Source organism: Oncorhynchus mykiss, chromosome 12 (genome assembly GCF_057628025.1).
Source record: "Oncorhynchus mykiss isolate SJ-2025 chromosome 12, ASM5762802v1, whole genome shotgun sequence".
NCBI lineage: Eukaryota > Metazoa > Chordata > Actinopteri > Salmoniformes > Salmonidae > Oncorhynchus > Oncorhynchus mykiss.
In genome coordinates this window covers 38,377,091-38,394,508 of record NC_143033.1, presented here as the reverse complement: position 1 = coordinate 38,394,508, position 17,418 = coordinate 38,377,091, and the positions used below count along the sequence as shown (strand labels likewise).

The 17,418-nt window shown below is 42.9% G+C and overlaps 1 protein-coding gene across 1 annotated transcript; it reads left to right on the top strand.

Moving 5' to 3' along the window:
* The first annotated feature begins 14,590 nt into the window (after window positions 1-14,590).
* LOC110539142 (DNA repair protein RAD51 homolog 3-like) lies at window positions 14,591-16,597 on the top strand. The gene is made up of 5 exons (XM_090191377.1): window positions 14,591-14,646; window positions 14,969-15,199; window positions 15,320-15,477; window positions 16,025-16,158; window positions 16,460-16,597. The coding sequence occupies exons 1-5, from the start codon at window positions 14,591-14,593 to the stop codon at window positions 16,595-16,597; spliced, it is 717 nt and encodes a 238-aa protein (XP_090047503.1).
* The last annotated feature ends 821 nt before the right edge of the window (window positions 16,598-17,418 follow it).

Sequence of the window (17,418 nt, the reverse complement as noted above, 5' to 3'; positions counted from 1 at the left end):
CACTGAAGAGATGAGTCTTCAGTAAAGACTTAAAGGTTGAGACCGAGTCTGCGTCTCTCACATGGGTAGGCAGACCATTCCATAAAAATGGAGCTCTATAGGAGAAAGCCCTGCCTCCAACTGTTTGCTTAGAAATTCTAGGGACAATTAGGAGGCCTGTGTCTTGTGACCGTAGCATACACGTAGGTATGTACGGCAGGACCAAATCGGAGAGATAGGTAGGAGCAAGCCCATGTAATGCTTTGTAGGTTGGCAGTAAAACCTTGAAATCAGCCCTTGCCTTAACAGGAAGCCAGTGTAAGGAGGCTAGCACTGGAGTAATATGATCAAATTTTGGGTTCTAGTCAGGATTCTAGCAGCCGTATTTAGCACTAACTGAAGTTTATTTAATGCTTAATCCGGGTAGCCGGAAAGTAGAGCATTGCAGTAGTCTAACCTAGAAGTAACAAAAGCATGGATTAATTTTTCTGCATCATTTTTGGACAGAAAGTTTCTGATTTTTGCATTGTTACCTAGATGGAAAAAAGCTGTCCTTGAAACAGTCTTGATATGTCCGTCAAAAGAGAGATCAGGGTCCAGAGTAACGCAGAGGTCCTTCACAGTTTTATTTGAGACGACTGTACAACCATCAAGATTAATTGTCAGATTCAACAGAATATCTCTTTGTTTCTTGGGACCTAGAACAAGCATCTCTGTTTTATCCGAGTTTAAAAGTAGAACGTTTGCAGCCATCCACTTCCTCATGTCTGAAACACAGGCTTCTAGCGAGGGCAATTTTGGAGCTTCACCATGTTTCATTGAAATGTACAGCTGTGTGTCATCCGCATAGCAGTGAAAGTTAACAGTATGTTTTCGAATGACATCCCCAAGAGGTAAAATATATAGCGAAAACAATAGTGGTCCTAAAACGGAACCTTGAGGGACACCGAAATTTACAGTTGATTTGTCAGAGGACAAACCATCCACAGAGACAAACTGATATCTTTCCGACAGATAAGATCTAAACCAGGCCAGAACTTGTCCGTGTAGACCCATTTGGGTTTCCAATCTCTCCAAAAGAATGTGGTGATCGATGGTATCAAAAGCAACACTAAGGTCTAGGAGCACGAGGACAGATGCAGAGCCTCGGTCTGATGCCATGAAAATGTAATTTACCACCTTCACAAGTGCAGTCTCAGTGCTATGATGGGGTCTAAAACCAGACTGAAGCATTCTGTATACATTGTTTGTCTTCAGGAAGGCAGTGAGTTGCTGCGCAACAGCTTTTTCTAAAATGTTTGAGAGGAATGGAAGATTCGATATAGGCCGATAGTTTCTTATATTTTCTGGGTCAAGGTTTGGCTTTTTCAAGAGAGGCTTTATTACTGCCACTTTTAGTGAGTTTGGTACACATCCGGTGGATAGAGAGCCGTTTATTATGTTCAACATAGGAGGGCCAAGCACAGGAAGCAGCTCTGTAGCTCTGTAGACAAACAATTTCGTATGCATCGGAAATTAGCTAGGTTGAATTTGGTTATTTGAATTACCTTTTCACCTGCTTTTTAAAAGAGAGGTTGGAATCAAGTATGATGTAAAGGTACTTAAAATAAGATACCACCTGGAGCTTCTCCCCTGACACATAGACATCTGGCTCAGTAGCATCTGTTGCCCTCTCTGTGAAGAACATGCAGACAGTTTTTTTTCACATTGAGATGCAAACACGGGTCACTGAGCCACTTTATAAACTGGACCAATACAGTAGTGAGTTCTTGTTCAGCTTGTTGTTTGCTCTTTGCATGCACATATATCACTGTATCATATGCATACATTTGAACTTCAGACCCAGTACAGCCAGAGGGCAGATCATTAATGTACAGGTTGAAAAGGAAGGGCCCCAGTATTGACCCTTGGGGCATGCCCACACCATAGCTAAGAGTGGGCGACAGCTCATTGCTCACTCTGACACACTGAGTTCTGCCTTCAAGGTATTATTTCATCCATCTCAAGGTATTGGGGGAAAAGTTGAACTTGGACAATTTTGTGATGATAATCTCATGGTTAACAGTATTAAAAGTATTCCTTAGGTCCAGAAACCTAGCCCCAACAACGCCCCCTTTGTCCATCTTGAACTTTACATTTTCCAGAAGAAAGCAGATGGCCGTTTCTGTGGAGTATTTAGCTCTGAAGCCAAACTGCAAGGAGTGTAATGTGAAGGGGCTGTTGTTGAGGCGGGCAATCAGAATGTGAAATGTCAGAATAATAGTAGAGAGGGAGTTATTTCAGCTTTTATTTCTTTCATCACATTCCCAGTGGGTCAGAAGTTTACATATACTCAATTAGTATTTGGTAGCATTGTCTTTAAATTGTTTAACTTGGGTCAAACATTTTGGGTAGCCTTCCACAAGCTTCCAACAATAAGTTGGGTGAATTTTTGCCCATTCTTTCATGACAGAGCTGGTGTAACTGAGTCAGGTTTGTAGGCCTCCTTGCTTGCACACACTTTTTTAGTTCTGCCCACAAATCTTCTATAATTTTGAGGTCAGGACTTTATGATGGCCACTCCAATACCTTGACTTTGTTGTCCTTACTTTGGAAGTATGCTTGGGGTCATTGTCCATTTGGAACACCCATTTGCGACCAAGCTTTAACTTCCTGACTGATGTCTTGAGATGTTGCTTCAATATATCCACATAATTTTCCTGCCTCATGATGCCATCTATTTTGTGAATTACACCAGTCCCTCCTGCAGCATAGCACCCCCACAACATGATGCTGCCACCCCCGTGCTTCACGGTTGGGATGGTGTTCTTCGGCGTGCAAGCCTCCCCCTTTTTCCTCCAAACATATTGATGGTCATTATGGCCAAACAGTTCTATTTTTGTTTCATCAGACCAGAGGACATTTCTCCAAAAGTACATCTTTGTCCACATGTGCAGTTGCAAACCGTAGTCTGGCTTTTTTATGGCGGTTTTGGAGCAGTGGCTTCTTCCTTGCTGAGCGGCCTTTCAGGTTATGTCGATATAGGACTTGTTTTACTGTGGATATAGATACTTTTGTACCTGTTTCCTCCAGCATCTTCACAAGGTCCTTTGCTGTTGTTCTGGGATTGATTTGCACTTTTCACACCAAAGTACGTTCATCTCTAGGATACCGCTTCTTCCTGAGTGGTATGACGGCTGCGTGGTCCCATGGTGTTTATACTTGCGTACTATTGTTTGTACAAATGAACGTGGTACCTTCAGGCGTTTGGAAATTGCTCCCGAGGATGAACCAGACTTGTGGAGGTCTACAATTTTTTTTCTGAGGTCTTGGCTGATTATTTTGATTTTCCCATGATGTCAAGCAAAGAGGCACTGAGTTTGAAGGTAGGCCTTGAAATACATCCACAGGTACACCTCCAATTGACTCAAATGATGTCAATTAGCCTATCAGAAGCTTCTCAAGCCATGACATCATTTTCTGGAATTTTTCAAGCTGTTTAAAGGCAAAGAGTCAACTTAGTGTATGTAAACTTCTGACCCACTGGAATTGTGATACAGTGAATTATAAGTGAAATAATCTGTCTGTAAACAATTGTTGTAAAAATGACTTGTGTCATGCAAAAAGTAGATGTCCTAACCGACTTGCCAAAACTATCATTTGTTAGCAAGAAATTTGTGGAGTTTAAAAACAAGTTTTAATGACTCCAACCTAAGTGTATGTAAACCTCCAACTTCAGCTGTATATTGGCATGTTTTCCGGCCTTCAACTTTGTCTCCGGCTGAACAACACCTGTGCCAATATATCCTCCAAACACCGGCTTCTCGGGTCATTGTCACTCAATTGTACCATAGCATTGTTGAATACTAATTTCTGATGGGCTTGACGGGAATTCTAGAGCATGCATTATTTCCCTATACACCATGTCGATATTCATGTTATAAAAAATGTATTCCCTTCGACCACGCCCACAAATTGGGGAAAACAATCATTCTTTCCCGTTCGCCCCCATTGTAAAGGCGCCAACTTCGTTGTTGATTTTTTGTTATACAGAAATAACAACAATTGCAGAAAGATATACCGAAACTTCTGTACTTTTTCAATACTAGAGCATGAAAAACGGTTCAGTACTAGATTCTTTGTTACTTTCGGTACTTGTGACTCACACCGTATACTGATTGAGAGGATGGAGTCTGTCTGGATTTTGTCTGACTCTTCTCAAGGGAGCAGTAGTAATCTGGCCAGCCTACTTGCTTATAGAACGGTGAGACAGCTGACATAGCGCAAGACACTTTTGAGAAGCAAGAGGATAGCAAGAGAATGCGAACAGCATGGCATCTTCTTCTATTGATAACATCATACTGTATGACCGCAGCTTGTTGACAAAACTGACTCCAGAAGCGGACTATGGGAAGACTTTGCTTATAGATCAGATGATGAGTGCCAGACCACTGAAACAACTAAGCAAAAGTTGTAACAAAGCAGTGCAGTGCAAGGGAGGTTGAATTCCAAAACGATATCTTAAACTGTTTTACACATTTGCATTGTACTGTTATTCTACTAGCAACTAAATTCAAATTATTTTTGAGTGACAATTACGTTAACATATATTTAGCATTACATTAATGTCAGCATTATAATATGATTACAACCCAAAAGTAATGACATGCACTCAGAATTGAACTATGACAGCAATATATTTAGACTATTTAGTCTGGGTTTGCTAGCCAGCCAGTCAGCAGCCCTGGGCGGAGCAGTGCACATTATAACCAGTAGATAGTGATAGCGCTGATGTCATCCACGATACCTATGGAAAATGTAGCTGTTTTCATCCTGCCTGAGAGAGTCAACCGGGAACCTCTTTGTAGCTTGCCAACCTTTGATTGGTCTGTGTCAGCATGTGGTCCTGTGTGATGACTAATGATGTAATAAGAATGGATCACAATTTAATAAAATATCTCGATTTGTAGCGAACTTTAAAAGAATTCACGGTCGGGATTGAACTTGATCATACTAAAAAAAATGTTAAGTAGGTTTTCTAGGGCAGACCAGGGCTTTAGGCTCCACTAGGTTGCTATGCAGTAGCCGACCAGCAGAGCTCGTGACTTTATGCTCCAGACCGAACACTGGGTGCTTGATTGCACCCTGGGAGGTGAAATGTACTCTGGGAATAGTAGTATTTTGTGTAGACCATCAGGCTTGGGCAGTATGCCTTATATACTGTATACTGGGGTATTAGGAAAAAGCCACAGGATGATTTCTCAATACCATAAATACCTTCAAAACTATTTATTTAATTTTTTTCAATACATTTTAATATTTGTAGCTACTTTAAGTTAATACTTGCAGTCAACTTTTGCACTATGTTAGGAGATAAAGCAGATTGCTTTCTTTATTTCACTTGTCACATTATTTTACATTATGAAGCTTACCCTAGTCCCCTAGAACAGTTGAGTCAGTCACGTGTTCATTGTAAAGAGCACACAAGAGAAAGCGGGAACTGGTGAGTCCATAGCATTCTATTGGCGAGTCTCTGTTGTGGCAGCGCACATTAGGGTGATGAAGTTAAACTTGTATGCAATTCACTACCAAAGGTTTGCCATGTTTTAGAATTCAAAGAACTCTGTTACCTGAGTTATATATACAGCTGTCATTTGAGTTTTTACCTCCTCCGTTTTTCTCCCCTCTGCTCAGTGTACACATGCTGCGCTTCCTTCAGAAAAGCATGCATCACAACTTTGTTCATTTAGCACAAATTATCTTGTTCACTTTCGCTTGGAAATGTCCACATTCACCCAAAATGACATTCGGTAGCTAATAGCTATGCTTGTATAACTTTATGAGCTGGATTTGCCTATCTTTGCAATTAGTTTGTTTGTATTTGCGTGTTAGTCTTTAGGTAACAGTGTCTGTGTGATTTCACTATGACTTGTACTAATTGTGTTAACATTTTGCTAATAGAGGCCCAATGTGCTTTTTTTGTTGCATTTTTAGCACTCTTGTGTGCTTTGCCGGTAATACTGTAAATCCAGGGATGAAACTCTGGATACCGCCCAAGCCTATAGATAGATAGACTATTCTATTTCTATGGTGTTTAAACTAGGACAATATTGAAGCTTTAAAACATTTGCTTCAAAGTGTTTTAAATTGTTTTGTAAATTAGCAATACATTTTTAATAAATACAATTATTTAGCTGTAATTAATAAATAATCATAGATCTAATGAATGTATTTGACCCAATATTATGGCCATAGATTAGCAGATTTACCCTTATGTGTATCCATCTATATTTTAAAACAGTTTAGATTTAATACAATTATTTTGTATGCTCTTATTTTGTATGAGTCTTAGATGTGGTTTTGCACTCGTGGAAATTGGCCTATATGGGCCAAATTGAAATGTTTAGAACATTTTAAACATTCCACTGTTGATTTTATGTGCATTTTACATTTACTGTACTTTTCACAGCATTTGTCGATAATGAAATCTGAAAATACTCTGGATACATTCATTACCATAATATGAATATTAATGTAACTTTTTGAGTAAGTGCAAGATAAGAAAAAACAATTACAAGGGTTTGAGTGAGAGGTCTAACTGACGTATCCAAGTCACCACACACCTCCAAACTAACTGTCCACAGTTCCTAAGTCATTTCAATGCACTTTTATGACTCAAAGAAGAGTCTTCAGCTATAAGGTGCTTTTTTGAGCTCTCCTAGCTTTGCTTTTGAGGAACTGAAGCAAGCGCGCTTGTAGTTTTTTGTTTGTAACACAGCCCTGCACCCTCACATCACACTTACTGTTGCTTACACAATCCAGAAACGTTCCATTATAAATCCCAATCTAGGTCAGGTGGGAATCATTTGAAAGCTTATTCTATTGCCAAATGGCCAACTAAGTTATAAAATAACATCTTACAGTATTAGGCTTTCAAGGCACTTCATACAAACATATTGTAATTTTGGTGTGAATAGAATGGAGTCATGAGTGCATTCAATTGCGTGTTCCACGGTAAAAAAAAATCACAATAAGACAAACATAGGCTCATTCTGTTCAGGACAACACGGGGTATCACACATGTCTGGATCGAACATTGCAATCATAAGTGTTGATACTGTAAATTACATGAGTTTTCAAATATGGAAATGTGAAGTGCATATTTGGACTCACGGGTATGTGGTTTGCTTATATGACATCAAAACGGTATTTGTTATAATCCTCAAGTCCAACAGTTTTTTTTCAATTTCAACTTATTTTAGACAAAATTGTGAATTGTGCAAGGGTGCCAATATATTTGACCGCAACTGTACATGTTTATGTTATGTTTTAGTATTTCATTGCAGGTGCAAGGACTACAACTGAAAAACAAAGTAGAGGGGAAAAAGAGGAGGAAATACCTAGAGCAAGTTTTGGGCAGCATGTGTTTTGTTTGTTCCTCTCCCTACATTGGCACCATGAAGTGGAGGCCGGAAGGTTTGGCCATGCCGGGGTGTGTGAGGAGGACGTTGTATCGGGAGAGAGCTCGCAGCACCAGGGCCCGGCCATGCAGGTAGAGCAGAGCCTCACACACTTGCAGCACCACCAATAGCATGGTCTCAGCACTCACCACTGGGAACTCAGCACGCTGGTGTGGAGGAGCACAATTAAGCATGCATTTCATTTATCCAAATATTTAAGTATAAAACACAGATAAATGTTGAAAGACACTACCCTACCCAGGCCCATGACGTTCAGACACTACCCTACCCATTCCCATGACGTTCAGACACTACCCTACCCAGGCCCATGACGTTCAGACACTACCCTACCCAGGCCCATGACGTTCAGACACTACCCTACCCATTCCCATGACGTTCAGACACTACCCTACCCAGGCCCATGACGTTCAGACACTACCCTACCCATTCCCATGACGTTCAGACACTACCCTACCCAGGCCCATGACGTTCAGACACTACCTTACCCATGACGTTCAGACACTACCCTACCCAGGCCCATGACGTTCAGACACTACCCTACCCAGGCCCATGACGTTCAGACACTACCCTACCCAGGCCCATGACGTTCAGACACTACCCTACCCAGGCCCATGACGTTCAGACACTACCCTACCCAGGCCCATGACGTTCAGACACTACCCTACCCATTCCCATGACGTTCAGACACTACCCTACCCAGGCCCATGACGTTCAGACACTACCTTACCCATGACGTTCAGACACTACCCTACCCAGGCCCATGACGTTCAGACACTACCCTACCCAGGCCCATGACGTTCAGACACTACCCTACCCAGGCCCATGACGTTCAGACACTACCCTACCCAGGCCCATGACGTTCAGACACTACCCTACCCAGGCCCATGACGTTCAGACACTACCCTACCCAGGCCCATGACGTTCAGACACTACCCTACCCAGGCCCATGACGTTCAGACACTACCTTACCCATGACGTTCAGACACTACCCTACCCAGGCCCATGACGTTCAGACACTACCCTACCCAGGCCCATGACGTTCAGACACTACCCTACCCAGGCCCATGACGTTCAGACACTACCCTACCCAGGCCCATGACGTTCAGACACTACCCTAACCAGGCCCATGACGTTCAGACACTACCCTACCCATGACGTTCAGACACTACCCTACCCAGGCCCATGACGTTCAGACACTACCCTACCCAGGCCCATGACGTTCAGACACTACCCTACCCATGACGTTCAGACACTACCCTACCCATGACGTTCAGACACTACCTTACCCAGGCCCATGACGTTCAGACACTACCTTACCCATGCCCATGACGTTCAGACACTACCCTACCCATGACGTTCAGACACTACCCTACCCAGGCCCATGACGTTCAGACACTACCTTACCCATGCCCATGACGTTCAGACACTACCCTACCCATGACGTTCAGACACTACCCTACCCAGGCCCATGACGTTCAGACACTACTCTACCCAGGCCCATGACGTTCAGACACTACCCTACCCAGGCCCATGACGTTCAGACACTACCCCACCCAGGCCCATGACATTCAGACACTACCCTACCCAGGCCCATGACGTTCAGACACTACCCTACCCATGCCCATGACGTTCAGACACTACCTTACCCATTCCCATGACGTTCATACACTACCCTACCCAGGCCCATGACGTTCAGACACTACCCTACCCAGGCCCATGACGTTCAGACACTACCCTACCCAGGCCCATGACGTTCAGACACTACCCTACCCAGGCCCATGACGTTCAGACACTACCCTACCCATGCCCATGACGTTCAGACACTACCCTACCCAGGCCCATGACGTTCAGACACTACCCTACCCATGCCCATGACGTTCAGACACTACCCTACCCAGGCCCATGACGTTCAGACACTACCCTACCCATGCCCATGACGTTCAGACACTACCCTACCCATTCCCATGACGTTCAGACACTACCCTACCCAGGCCCATCACGTTCAGACTCTACCCTACCCATGACGTTCAGACACTACCCTACCCATGACGTTCAGACACTACCCTACCCATGACGTTCAGACACTACCCTACCCAGGCCCATGACGTTCAGACACTACCCTACCCTACCCATGACGTTCAGACACTACCCTACCCAGGCCCATGACGTTCAGACACTACCCTACCCATGACGTTCAGACACTACCCTACCCATGCCCATGACGTTCAGACACTACCCTACCCATGCCCATGATGTTCAGACACTACCCTACCCATGCCCATGACATTCAGACACTACCCTGCCCATGACATTCAGACACTACCCTTCCCATGACGTTCAGACACTACCCTACCCATTCCCATGACGTTCAGACACTACCCTACCCATTCCCATGACGTTCAGACACTACCCTACCCAGGCCCATGACGTTCAGACACTACCCTACCCATGCCCATGACGTTCAGACACTACCCTACCCATTCCCATGACGTTCAGACACTACCCTACCCATGCCCATGACGTTCAGACACTAACCTACCCATGCCCATGACGTTCAGACACTACCCTACCCATTCCCATGACGTTCAGACACTACCCTACCCAGGCCCATGACGTTCAGACACTACCCTACCCATGCCCATGACGTTCAGACACTACCCTACCCAGGCCCATTTGCTTTTGCCAAATTTAAAGCCCGGCCCTGCCCAAAACCCGAAATCAGAAATAACTTCCTCCGTTAGTAAATCCATTAGCTTCTCCTTGATGTCTGCCACTCGCTCTGCGTGCGCTTTGCTCTTAGCGGCTCTGAGTCTGTGAGTCTCCATAGCAACGGTTCCGCTTGTACTTAGCTGTTTGCTACTTTTCGGCACTCTAAACTCCGACAAAACTCAAGGAACATTATTTTCTATGAAATAATCGCTCCTGTCTTATATTTAACAAGGTTCAAGCACTTCTGACACCATGTTATGATCTTAGTCAGATATGACTATACTGAGAAGCAGAACACGAACAAATGGCTCAGCTCCAAATTGTTAGTGATCAAGTTAGTGACTGCGGAGAGGGACTGCAGCTCCTTTAAAGTGACCATGCAGCCCTTCCAGCTGTAACATCCAGCTTAGTGGACAAAATCAAAGACTGTAGCTTCTTAATTGATGCGATCCCATAGGAGTTATATAAGATGTGGTTCCAGGCCCCAGTGGTGTTACTTGGTCATGGTAATGAAGGAGCCACAGGTGAAGGAGAGGAGGGGTTAATGTCCCCCTGCCCTAACTCACTGTCCCCAATCACAGGCAGGGAGGCCAGAAGACCCAATGCATGCCCCGGCTTATCTATAGACAACTGGGTCCAGAAAGAAAACACGGGGTCACTGAGTCTCATCCAGATACACAATACTGCCATTCCAAAATATTACCACACTATATGTCATTTAGCAGATGCGTTTATCCAAATAAACTCCAACACTATCCAATATATGACAGTCTCATGAATCACAGGTTTGGTCATCTTTCGGTTGAGGTGCAGTTCAGAACCACTGCAACATGGGAGAAATGGGGAGTATCAATGACTCTGGGGGGGGGGGGGGGTCCTACAATCAGGCCAGGAAAAATAAATCACTCAGAGTATGGTGCCATGCAAAACACATATAAAACGTGCTGTACTAAAACGCTTATTAGCATATCATAATTTCTATTACACAACTTTGAAGTATTTACTTTACGTCTAAAAGAGAGGAGACTTGAGAGAGTATTTATGTGCAGTGTGTGAATGACTTGTCAGTCTTACTGGTTGGGGTCAGCTCCATATTGCAGTAGCAGCTCCGTAACACCTGCCCGGCCCAGGAGAGAGGCACAAGAACAGAGGTGTCTTTCCCAAGTGACTGACACAGTCCACATCCACACCTATAGCACGGCATCAGAACAATTGATGAGTGATAAACTTCATTAGGAAACCATTTATTCATAACTGCAAAGCTCACTGGGTAGGTACTAATAGGTAGGGATGACAAATGCTTACTCATCATCGTCATGCATTACTTGTGTTATTGTTTTGTTTTACCTTTCTTGAGCAGCTTCTCCATCTTGTGCAGATTCTTCTCTGTAGTGTACTAGTGCAGCTGAGCAGGTAAACCTCCATTCTTCACAATGCCTAATCGCACTGAGCAGGGTACTGTCAAAGCAGTTATCCTGCTCCATTCAGGGCCAACTAAAGATACCACCAGGTGGGTCGCTGAGGTTAAATAAGATGTGCTGAATGTCAGTTAGCTGGCTAGCTAAAAACAGCTATTTTTTCTTCTATCCAGACAGTACATTATATAAAGACCTTGTAAAAAGTACATACATTCAGAGTTTTGATAACTTTTTTTGTTTTCAAAAACAAGTCGGTCCCTCTCCTTGTTCGGGCGGTGTTCGGCGGTCGACGTCACCGATCTTCTAGCCATCACGGATCCATTTTTAATTTTCCATTGGTTTTGTCTTCCTTCACACCTGGTTCCAATCCCATCAATTACATGTTGTGTATTTAACCCTCTGTTTCCCATCACGTCCTTGTCGGAGATTGTTTGTTTGTATGTTCGTGTGTTATGTATTGGTGCGCGATGGGTTCTTGTACCCACTTTGATTTATTTTGTCATTTTGGTTTTGGAGTTTAAGTCTATTAAACGACTCCATTTATACCAAGTTGGATTCTCCTGCGCCTGACTTCCCTACCACCTACAAACACATTATTACATCAGAAGAAGAAATTGTGTTCATGTATTGTTCAATTTAATTCTCAAAAATAATAAACTGAGATTTTCGACTCATAAAACAGCTGTCTAGCTGTCTAGCTGTCTAGTTGTCTCGACCTCTGATGCTCAGCTATGAAAACCCAACTGACATTTACTCCTGAGGTGCTGACCTGTTGCACCCTATTTAAACTCTGTGATTATTATTTGACCCTGCAGGTCATCTATGAACCTTTTGAACACCTTGAAGAACGATCTGGCGTTAAAGGCCATGTACTCTTATAATCTCCACCGGGCACAGCCAGAAAAGGACTGGCGAGCCCTCAAAGCCTGGTTCTTCTTTTCTTCTTCTTTCTTCCTAAATTCCTGCCTTTCTATGGAGTTTTTCCTAGCCACTGGGCTTCTACATCTGCAAATTGCTTGCTTGCTTGCTCTATGGGGTTTTAGGCTGGATTTCTGTATAAGCACTTTGTGACATACAGTTGAAGTCGGAAGTTTACAGACACTTAGGTTGGAGTCATTAAAACTCGTTTTTCAACAACTCCACAAATTTCTGGTTAACAAACTATAGTTTTGGCATGTTGGTTAGGACATCTACTTTGGGCATGACACAAGTAATTTTTCCAACAATTGTTTACAGACAGATTATTTCACTTATAATTCACTGTATCACAATTCCAGTGGGTCAGAAGTTTACGTACACTAAGTTGACTGTGCCTTTAAACAGCTTGGAAAATTCCAGAAAATTATGTCATGGCTTGAGAAGCTTCTGATAGGCTAATTGACATAATTTGAGTCAATTGGAGATATACCTGTGGATGTATTTCAAGGCCTACCTTCAAACTCAGTGCCTCTTTGCTTGACATCATGGAAAATCAAAAATAAATCATCCAAGGCCTTAGGATCTTTTTTTAGACCTCCACAAGTCTGGTTCATCCTTGGGAGCAATTTACAAATGCCTGAAGGTGCCACGTTCATCTGTACAAACAACAGTACGCAAGTATAAACACCATGGGACCACGCAGCCGTCATACCGCTCAGGAAGAAGACTCGTTCTGTCTCCTAGAGATGAACGTACTTTGGTGCGAAAAGTGCAAATCAATCCCAGAACAACAGCACACAATTCACCCAACTTATTGTAGGAAGCTCGTGGAAGACTACCAAAAATGTTTGACCCAAGTTAAACAATTTAAAGACAATGCTACCAAATACTAATTGATTGTATGTACACTTCTGACTCACTGGGAATGTGATTAAAGAAATACAAGCTGAAATAAATCGATCTGTCTACTATTATTCTGAACTTTCACATTCTTAAAATAAAGTGGTGATCCTAACTGACCTAAAATTTTTACTAGGATTAAATGTCAAGAATTGTGAATAACTGAGTTTAAATGTATTTGGCTAAGGTGTATGTAAACGTCTGACTTCAACGGTATATGCTGATGTAAAAATGACTTTAAAAATACATTTGATTGATATTTGAGTGATTGATTGATACTGTTCATTTACTTCTCCTTGCCTGGGTTTACATTCATTGACCACACGGGGGCGACATAATGTAACGTAGGTCGGTGGAGCTCGTGAACACAATTTAGGAGGGATCGTTGAAAACGGCTAGCTACTTACTTGCAAGTTGCTTTTCTCATAGCTAGCTAGCAGGTGTCTAGTTAACTCCAGCTTCTGTAGAAGTAAAACGTGTCTTACTGAGGAGGTAGCTAAGCGAATAACTGGAGTTTTATAAAAGTTATATTTTCTGAGCTAGGCATTTCCACTGAGGTGTTTGTTATGGGATTTTTATGAATAATGACTAAATTAGGTATACATTTAACTATAACTAAACAGAATACTACTATGTTACTGTATGAATGTATGAATCTTATTATAATCATAATACTGAATATAATGTGTGTAGTTTTAGTCAAGAATTATAACAAGGACTTTCTGTTCCTTGTTAGAAACGAATGGAGACCTAGTCAGACGGGCTGGAATACTGTATTCCTTACAGGACATTCTGTCCCTACCCAGGGAGGGGAGAGACCTTGGGCTTGTAGTAGATTGTTTAACAGGTGGCAGACAATGTGGGAACTATATTGCCATTGTATCTGAGAGGAGGAGAGACATTTATGACGAAATGTGAGGTATATAAATCAATGTACATGATATTATGACCAGAGCTCTCGGGAAATAAACGCTACTGATTAATTTTGAGACTGGTCTCTGTCCATTTTATGCAAATAAGTATCTTACAAATTCTTAGAAACGGACAGAGTGTTTTAATTGAATTGGTTAATGAACATAAAGGAGTTAAATTCCTCTAACAGTGTTAGAAACTGGTTCAATGTATCAAGCAAATTATCATTACTGGCAAGTGGCATGCTAGCTTTTTAATTTGTCTGCCCGTATCCATCTCATTCAGGTCGCTGAAATGGGTAAGAAAGAGAAGGTGGCAGAGGGCTGTGTTAAGCCGCGCCGCCTGTCAAAGTGAAACTGCTTAAATCTGGGTTTCATTCCGCTGCAGACATGTTTGACTTGCAACCTCCAACTAAGCAAAGTTAGCCAACCAGTCACAGTTGTTGTAGTTGTTGATGTATCATTATTACAGTAGTAGATTATAATACAGTTACAGGACATGAACTGGGTGAAACAAATTACACCTAAATATCCCAAATATATTGTTTTTGTCAATGTGTGGTGCCAACTTTTTCTCCCAATGTGTCTTACAGTGCATTAACATTTGTATCTCTCCCCTTCAAGATTGTCTATCTTGTCCTCTTCAGCTCCATCCTTGTGTTTGTATTTGTAGAGGCTCCCAGAAGGAGGCGGTAGAGGTGCTGCAGCCTGTGAGGTGTGAGTCTGGCCAGGAGAGAGCAGCAGCAGGCAGGCTAACGGCACAGGAGCTTCTGGAGAAAGAGCAGGAGCTGGGCACCATCTTCACCTTCTGCTCAGCGCTGGACACAGCCCTGGGAGGGGGCCTGCCGGTGGCGAAGAGCACTGAGGCCTGCGAGGCGCCTGGAGTGGGAAATACCCAGCTCTGGTAAGCTCTGGTACCTCTGTGTGGAAGAGTTACTCACCTGTTCCGTATAATGTAATAATAACATAGTTAAATAACTGCACCATACATTCACACCTAAACCCCTCCTTATGTGTCCCTAAGTATCCAGTTGGCAGTAGATGTGCAGATCCCTATGTGTTTTGGGGGGCTGGGAGACAAGGCTCTGTACATAGACACAGAGGGCAGCTTCTTGGTCCAGAGGGCTGTGGACCTAGCCCAGGCAGCTGTGGACCACTATGGGCTGCTAGCAGAGGATGCACGTAACTAAGTAGTACAGGACAGAACAAAAACAATGAGACTGAACGTTTATATCATCCATCATGTAGGATGACTTATAACTGATTTCTTAAGCATCTAATTAGTGCTTATGAGTCCAATCAAATCTAATTTGATTTGTCACATGCGCCGAATTCACCTTACAGTGAAATGCTTACTTACAAGCCCTTAACCAACAATGCAGTTTTAAGAAAGACTTTCAAATGTTACACATATTCGTCACATCGGTAGTTGTCACTACATTGTCATACATACTAGGCTATGAAGAGAATGGTTTACTGATGAAAAACTATAGTATTGTTCTGTTATTTGGTAAATGCTGACATAAGGGGATCAACAGTACTGTTGCATGCATTCAATCACTGCTTGCTCGTTTCGTCACACCTTTTAATCGCTACACTATGTGTGAGCCATGACAAAATGTACAACAATAGAGACGGTTTAGAGAAGGGTCTTAGAGTCAAGCTTAATTGGAGAAATGTTTTACTTCACTGTCTCTGATTTATTTGTCTTAATTTTTTCCTTCTCCAGAGCAGCAGAAGGCCTTGAAGGAGCTGACTGTGGAAACAATCTTTTCCACCCTCGTCCTCGTCCGTTACCATGACTACGTGGAGCTGTTGGCGGAGATGTATCTCCTGGCTGACTTCCTGGCTCAGCACCCTGAGGTACTAATCCCTACCAATACTGTCACTGATCCCAAAATATCCAACCAATCCAAAGGGGTTATTTCTACAACCTCCATTTTGGGTTGGGCTCCGTTCCATTTCAATTCCAGTCAATTTCAAGGAACGAGTCGAAATGGAATTCCTTAACTGAAATGCTCATAGAAAATTATGGCTAAATTTCTGGATTGACTGGAGCAAAATAGAATAGTAAAAAAACTGGAACAGCAAAGACAGCATCAATAAAATACTTTGCTTGTGGCTTTTGTATATTAACTTGGGCCCCAGTATTGGTCAAATCCAGGTCCAGCTGGTGGTGATTGACAGCATTCCCTTCCTGTTTCACCATTGCTTTGATGACCTCTCCCAGAGGACCCGCCTCCGGAACAGCCTCGCCCAGCAACTCATCCAGATGGCCACCAATCGCAATGTCGCAGTATGACCTGACATTGTCCACCTTGCTGCCTCACCAGACTTTCACCAATTTCTTCTCCATCGTTTGTATTCTTAACCCGTCTTCCTTTTAGCTGGTGATAACTATTTTCTAGGCCTGGTAAAAAACACATTTAAAGGAGCAATAACAACCAAGAAGAGTCCAGTTACAACCACATCCTCCCATAATTTATAGAGCCTATCTACCTACTCCCTATTGCAAACTACTATAATGTATAGTAAATAGCCATAACTGAGCTATCCTTCCAAGCCCAACCAAAACTATGCTCACCAGACTTGCTTTGTGTCTCTCTGTCCCTACTCAGTATTTACTACCTCCCATCTCCGGTCCCAATCCGACCACGTATCTAGACTAAGCACTCTCATTCCAAGAGATAAAAAGGCTCTTATTAGTGCAATGCTGATTTAAGCAGCCAGGTAGATTGGGATCTAAATGGAATGGCCGCTCCATGCCAGGATGGCGCTGCACAGTTTTTAATCAGCAAAAGAGTTATCTTATGAGCCCTGGAGCAAATTCACTTTGTTATAGTAATTTGTTGGTTGGCGGCACTCAGGGACCCCTTGGAGGACACACAGGAAAAACAACAAAGCCAGTGGATAGGACAACCTGTTCCAATGTGAGCGGGGGGACCCTAGGGGTCCATGGAGGTACTGCTAGCGGTCAGCGATGTTAGTTTAGTTTTCCTTTTCCAATTATAATGTGGGGTGGTCCAAAAAATTAAATACTGTCTACCAAATCTTTTCATTAAAAAAATGGTCATTACTTCTTCTTGCCATTTATCACTCACCTGATGATAAGACAAGAAATTT